General features: G+C 42.7%; 1 protein-coding gene across 1 annotated transcript in view; it reads right to left on the bottom strand.

The window, feature by feature from the left end:
- Window positions 1-342: 342 nt before the first annotated feature.
- Window positions 343-7,701, bottom strand: part of LOC105547139 (ras-related protein Rab-7L1-like) — a 32,295-nt gene continuing 24,936 nt past the window's right edge. Inside the window, exon 4 of the mRNA XM_011990599.1 lies at window positions 343-458. Within this exon, the coding sequence (XP_011845989.1) occupies window positions 343-458 (116 nt within the window). The remainder of the gene's footprint in view (window positions 459-7,701) is intronic.

Here is a 7,701-nt window from a genome sequence, read left to right as displayed (position 1 = left end):
CGCTCGGCGCCCCACCCCCCCCGAACTTCAGCCGATGGGACCGCTGCTGCCGAACCCCGAGCTGCTGGCTCCTCAAACTCCGCTGCTCTTTGGTTCAGGGCTCCTGGAACAGACGAGCCCCCCGCTCCCCCGTCTCTTCAAAATGGATGAATCAAACCAGCCGAAAATGCGCCAAAGCCGCCGTGCAACCAAACCCACTAGGGTTTGTGCGCTCCTCCCCAACACGCCTGCTCATTGGAGACTTCTGCCAGATGCGCCCAGATCATTAGTCCGTTTGAATCATCACGTCTTCCAGGCCCCGCCCTACTCTCTGACAGGCTCCACCTTCACCGTGGGGTCCTGTTAGTCAAGATGCTCTGAGAGCGCACGGCCGCAAAACAAAAATGGTCGCTGCTTAGCCCGCCCCCTGGCTTCCACTCCAGAGTTGCAGATTCGTCTGGGGTCGTATCTTAGAAAGACTAGAAAAAAAGATTTGTATAGAGTTCAGCGTTGCTCAGTGTTAGTTTAATGGTATTTCATCTCGTGCGCCTTGATAACCTAGAAAATCCTCTAATAGCAAAACCTGTGGGGTAGGTAGCAGATTCGTCACTAAGGGGCTGCTACAGAATTGGAGGGAAATTCCTTAGGTTCAAAAAATTTGACCTTAAACCTGCAAGCCCCTTACCCTGGCTTCAGCATTAGCCCTCAGGGACCTAATCAGGCTGCTGGAGTAAAGAGGCAGGATCATAATCAATGAATATCTTCACCCCCAATTTCCATTCTCCATTCTGGACCTTGAGATCCACTTCAGGGTCATTAAAGTCCCAGTCTGGTACATTACTATTTTAAGAGTCAGGTGTACAATAACTAAAAGCATGAGCTCAGGGGCTACAAGGTATTTCAGTTGGAATCCCAGGTCCATTACTTAATAGTGGTATAACGTTCCTTCTCTGTGCCTCAGTTTCCTCATCTGTAAAATGGGAAACAAAGGTACCTAACCCCATAGGCTTATTAGTATTAAATGAGTTGACATATCTATCAAAAGCCTTTAGGATAGTCTCTGGCTCACAGTAAGTGCTATGTAACTGTTAAATTCAAGTTTTAAAAGATGATTCCATCCCTGGGTAGAGATGGGTGGAGCTGGCCCAAGACCCTTTCAGTTCTATTGATTTACCCTTGTACTTTGAAAAACAAAACAAAACAAAGACTCTCCGAAGTCATATAACTGAAAGTAATGCACATCATTTCACTTAAATCCGTGAGCATTTGCTGGATGCCTAACACTCTCAAAGGCAGAGCTCAGGATTCCTATATGAATGGCTAAGACTGAGTCTGCCATCGAAAATAGACGTCAATGCCTGCCACAGTCAAACCCACCATTTTTGTTTTGTGACCATGCTCTCTCAGAGCATCTTGACTAACAGGATCCCAGGGTGAAGGTGGAGCCTATCAGAGAGCAGGGCGGGGCCTGGAAGACGTGATGATTCAAATGGACTAATGATCTGGGCGCATCTGGCAGAAGTCTCCAATGAGCAGTCAGTTAATAACCAACTGAAGATACACTTTCCAAACAACAAAAAAACACACCACATCTGCCTCCTGAAAGTCTCCCTTTGTAAAATCTGGCTTCTCAAAAAGAAGAGAATAGCACAGTCCACCAGTGAAGTATTAAACAAGTTAATATCTTTTGTCTCTTCCGTGTCATTCCATCCTCTGTCACCCATATTTTTAATTTTTATTTTTTTGAGATGGAGTGTCACTCACTGTGCTGCCCAGGCTGGAATGCAGTGGCACAATCTCTGCGCACTGAAACTTCCACCTCCCGGGTTCAAGCAATTCTCCTGCAGCAGCCTCCCAAGTAGCTGCAATTACAGGTGTGTGCCACGATGCCCGGCTAATTTTTGTATTTTTTTGTGAAGACGGGATTTCACCATGTTGGCCAGGCTGGTCTCGAACTCTTGCCCTCAAGTGATCTGCCTGCCTCGGCCTCCCAAAGTGCTGGGATTTACAGGCGTGAGCCACCGCACCCATCCCCCACATTTTTTTAAAAATTGTGGTTAAAAAAAAATACATAATACATAACATAAATATGCCATTTTAACTGTCTCTAAGTGTACAGTTAAGTGGCATTAAGTACATTCACATTGTTATGCAACCATCACCACGATTCAACACCAGAACTTTCTCATTTTCCCAGACTGAAATTCTGTACCCATTAAACACTAAATCCCCACTTTCCCCCTTCCCCACAACCCCTGGCAGCCACCATTTTACTTTCTGTGTGTATGAACCTGACTGCTCTAGGAATCTCATGTTTGTGTAATCATACAGTATTAATCCTATAGTGATTGGCGTATTTCACTTAGCATAATGGCATCCAGGTTTATCCATGTTGTAGCAAGCGTCAAAATTTCCTTTCTCTTAAAGATCAAATAATATTCCATTGTATGTATATACCACATTTTGGTTATTCATTCATCCATCAGTGGACACTTGGGTTGCTTCCACCTTGTGGCTATTGTGAATGATGCTGCTGGGCAAGTAGGGGTACAAGTATGTTTGAGTACCTGCTTTCCTTTCTGGATATATACCCAGAAAGGGAATTGCTAGATCATATGGTGATTCTGTTTAATTTTAAAGAACTGCCATATGGATTCCCTATCAGCTGTATCATTTTACACACCTACCAGCAATGCACAAGTGTTCCAATTTCCCCATGTCCTTGTCAACATTATTATAGCCATCCTAATGAGTGTCCATGTATGGTGTTTTTTTTTTTTTTAGACAGAGTCTAGCTCTCTCACCCAGTCTGAGTGGCATGATCTTGGCTCACGGCAGCCTCCATCCCCGGGTTCAAGCAATTCTCCTGCCTTAGCCTCCAGAGTAGTTGGGATTACAGGCATGCACCACCACACCTGGCTTTTTGTATTTTTAGTAGAGATGGAGTTTCACTATGTTTGCCAGGCTGGTCTCGAACTCCTGACCTCAAGTGATCCACCCACCTCAGCCTCCCAAAGTGCTGGGATTACAGGCGTGAGCCACCGTGCCTGGCTCCATATATGTTTTGACTAAGTGTATTATCATCCCTACTATTGTCAGAATGCCAGGGCAGAAACTTGGGTGACAGAGTGATCACCAAGTGGCTTTGTCGGAGGCTCTTTTATTAGGCCAAATTGTTATTATTTTAGTAAACATCATTATTTGGTATTGTGAGATGGGGCAGAAGAATTCTTGTTACTCATTTATCAGGTAGTGGACAGAAATGACCATAGTCAACATTTGCAGGCAGGTGGAACGTTCGGAATAGGTCTTCAGGGTGTTGGTCTGACAGTGCAGTGCAAGGCCAATATACAAATGGCCACTGAATGAAGACTCTCCTCCTTCCAAGGTCAGGCTCATATCCTACCTTTCTCTTCACTGCAGCTTCAGCTAACATCTTCCTTCCATTTGCTCATTTATTCACTTAGTATTTCAATCAACATCGTCTCTCAGGGAGGAAATAAGACTTGAATTTTGAGTTTACTTTTTAGTGGACAAGTACAGAACTATGGCCAGTAGTGCCAAAAGAATGTGGAATGTGGTCTCCAAGGTCATTTCCTTCTAACCTGTACCCTAGTGATCTGCCCTGTGTACCTGTCTTAACCATCACCATTTTGCTGGAAACTGAAGAAGGACGCTGATCGTAGGATAGGTCAGGTTTTAGAAGCACTATCTGATAACCCTGAAGGTACAATACGTGTAAAAAACTAGGAGAAACTATGAAAACAGAAAAGCCTCAGGAGACAGAAAAGGCAGAGTTAGTCCTTTTCCCTGGAAATGAAATCTCATGGCCTTTTAAACACAGTGTTTAATTTGCCCCTATGATTTTAGTTGTTTTGAGAAGTACCATTTTCCTTCTCCTTCACATATGTTAGACGGTAAGAACTGGCAGTGCTGGGATGGTAAGACTGATGAGTTTTCCATATACCCAACAAAACCCCATTTCCGTCAAGGGCTACACTATAGCAGCTGAGAGCTTCATAAAAATTTTTCAGCATTGTGTGCTGGGCACTTCCAGTTCTGTGAACTCATGAAAGTCAACTAACCAGGTCTAAAGACAGACACTGCTTCCACTGAGCACAGGACCACAGAAGGGTACCACTCTTTGGAGATGCTGCCAGGAAGTTAAAGAAAGCTTCTCCAAGTCTTATTTTTTAAAAATTTTTTATTTTTAAATCTTCTACCTCCAACCTGCTGGCTCTCTCTGTACTAGAAGACAGGATGGGATAGAAGAACTGTGTGTATTAGGTCAGTCTCTCTACAACCCCAGAGGCTGAGTAGCCTGCTTGGAGATAGATCCATGATTAAAGAGGAAATTTTCCCTTGTCTTCATTTTCTCAAGTGTATATTTCTTTGCTCCAGATTCCCATCTTCCTCTCTACTTTGAATATTAAGAGCTAAGCTTAGGTGAATTTGTACTATTAAAACAATAAGGATATACAACTAGATGTCCAGTTTAAATTGAAGAAAAATACCACAAGAATAACTTACTGTTTTACTGGACACAAAAAAAATCCATAGAAAACTTGCCATTGTAACACTGAGGGAGAGAGAGCTTTATCTATGTAAACCACTGACAAATATTCTGAGGTGAACACTGCTGAAAAGGAAGGCCTCAAGGTAGAACAAAAACAGCACTGAACTTGTAATCACGATTATCTGTCTCCGAGCTCTATAATTTACTACCTTATGACCTTTAGCAAATTTCAAACTCCCTGTGCCTCAGCTCCTTCATCTGTGAAATGGGGATAATTACACTGGTCCTTACCTACTTCACAAGGTTAGCATGATAACAAGAAAAAAAAAAATGGGATCACTTGCGAAAGTAGTTTGTAGACTGTGAAGCACTGTGAGAGGTAGAATGGGATCACCTTCTCTTCACCAAAGGAAAACCCCGAATTCCAACAGCTGACTTATTCCTCCAACAGCATACAACCATCCCTAAATACTGGTAACAGTTAAAAACTGCTCAGCAGGGCGCGGTGGTTCATGCCTGTAATCCCAGCACTTTGGGAGACCAAGGTGGGCGGATCATGAGGTCAGGAGTTTGAGACCAGCCTGGCTAACATGGTGAAATCCCATCTCTACTAAAAATATAAAAATTAGCTGGGTGTGGTGGTGTACACCTGTAATCCCAGCTACCAGGGAGGCTGAGGCAGGAGAATCACTTGAACCCAGGAGGTGGAGGTTGCAGTGAGCCGAGATGGTGCTACTGTACTCCAGCCTGGGTGTCAGAGCAAGACTGTATCTCAAAAAAAAAAAAAAAAAAAAAAAACCAAAACAAAACTGCTCACAGCTTCCAGATGAGATGAAGAAAAGGTGCAGTAATGAGCAGTGATGACCATCAGCTTGCAGCACTGCAATGCATTTTCTGTTTCATACAGAGAGACAATGACATTCTCTACCTCCTAACTATTCCTAGGAGAATTGATCTGCTCCAACCATGACCATACAGGCATGATTTCACCAACTAGTGCCAGCCTTTCTACCCTGTATGGGTTCCAGCTCGGTATCCCTAACTGCCTAACAGGTATTTCCACTTGGATGTCCACAAGCTCAACTTATTTATGTCAAAAAAAAATCATCTTTCCCACCCACGTTATTTTCCTGATTCCATTCCTGTCCTCTGTATCATTTTCCCCTGTCAGTTTTATTGAGGTATAATTGACAAATAAAAATTGTATATATTTAAGTTGTACATTGTGATGTTTTGGTACATTATGAAATGATTACCACAATGGAGCTAATTAACATGTCCATGGCCTCAGTTATCTTTTTTTTTTGGTGTAGTGAGAATACTTAAGATCTACTCTCCTAGCAAATTTCAAGTATACAAAATATTAACTGTAGTCACCGTGCTGTACATTAGGTCTCCAAAACTTGTTCATCTTATAACTGCAAGTTTGTGCCCTTTGACCATCATCTCCCCATTCTCCCCACCCTCTGACCCCTGGTAGCCATCCTCTGCTCTCTTTTTCTATGAGATCCACTTTTCTGATATTCCACACACTGGATAAACGAGATCATGCAGTATTTGTCTTTCTATGCCTGGCTTATTTCACTTAGTGTAATGTCTTCCAGGTTCATCCATGTTGTTGCAAATAGCAGAATTTCCTTTAAGGTTGAATAATATTCTGTCGTGTGTGTGTGTATGTATATAAACACACGTATCACATTTTCTTTATACATTCATCCACTGACAATCTGATTCCATACTGTGGCTATTGCAAATAATGCTGTGATGAACATGGGCATGCAGATACCTCTTTGAGGTATTTCATTTTCTTTGGATATGTATCCAGAAGTGGGACTGCTGGATCATACGGTAGTTCTACTTTTAAATTTTTTGAGGAACCTCTATACTGTTCTCCACAATGGCTGTACCAATTTATATTCCCACTAACAATGGATAAGGGTTCCCTTTTTTCCACCTCCTCACCTACACTTGTTACATTTGACTTTTTGAGAATAGCCATCCTACCAGGCGTGAGGTGGTATCTCATTGTGGTTTTTTCTTTTTGTTTGTTTGTTTTTTGAGGTGGAGTTTCGCTCTTGTCCCTCAGGCTGGAGTGCAGTGGTGCAATCTCAGCTCACTGCAACCTCTATCTCCCAGGTTCAAGCAATTCTCCTGCCTCAGCCTCCCGAGTAGCTGAGATTACAGGTGCACACCACCACACCTGACTAATTTTTGTATTTTTAGTAGAGACGGGTTTCATTACGTTGACCAGGCTGGTCTCGAACTCCTGACCTCAGGTGATTCACCCACCTTGGCTTCCCAAAGTGCTGGGATTACAGGTGTGAGCCATGGTGCCCAGCTCAACGTGGTTTTGATTTGCATTTCCCTGATGACTGTGATGTTGAGCACCTTTTCATACACCTGCTGGGTGTTTGTTGGGTGTTTGTATGTCTTCTTTGGAAAAATGTCTATTTAGGTCCTTTGTCCATTTTTTATTTGGGTTATTTGGTTTTGTGTGTGTGTGTGTTGGGGGGGGTTTGTGCTATTGAGTTGTATGTGTTCCTTATATATTTTGCATATTAATGCCTTACTGAAAACATGGTTTGCAAATATTTTCTCCCATTCTGTAGGCTGCCTTTTCATTTTGTAGACTGTTTTCTTTGCTGTACGTTATCACCTTCCTCTTAGCTATCTGTGTTCAAATCTTGGTACTACTGACTCTGTCTTATACCTCACTGTTAGTCTTCAATGTGGAAACTTCTTGATTCCTTCTTCATCGCATTTCTCAAATTCATTTTTCACTTGCCATCTACACTGTCACACTGTCATTCATGCTTAAACTACTAGAACAGTCTTTCTTCTCTCCTTTTTCTGTAATCTGTAGTAGATAAAACAGGCAATACTACCTTCCTAAACCACAGTACTCATATCATTCTCATACTCAATTTTTCAATAAGTCCATACAGCTTCCACAATAAAGGCTAAACTGTACTAGCATTTAAGCTACCACCAGAGAGATTTCTCAAGCCCAAATCTAGTATTACTCTACTTAAAATACCTCCACGGGCCAGGCACAATGGCTCACGCCTGTAATCCCAGCTCTGGGAGGCTGAGGCAAGCAGATTACTTGAGGTCAGGAGTTCGAGACCAGCCTGACCAACAGGGTGAAACCCCATCTCTACTAAAAATACAAATTCTAGGGTTGAGGGCCAATGACCTATCTAGAA

Source organism: Mandrillus leucophaeus, unplaced genomic scaffold, assembly GCF_000951045.1.
Source record: "Mandrillus leucophaeus isolate KB7577 unplaced genomic scaffold, Mleu.le_1.0 Scaffold38, whole genome shotgun sequence".
In the NCBI taxonomy this organism is placed as follows: Eukaryota; Metazoa; Chordata; class Mammalia; order Primates; family Cercopithecidae; genus Mandrillus; species Mandrillus leucophaeus.
The sequence above is the reverse complement of the archived record's forward strand: the minus strand, read 5'-3'. Positions and strand labels throughout refer to the sequence as shown.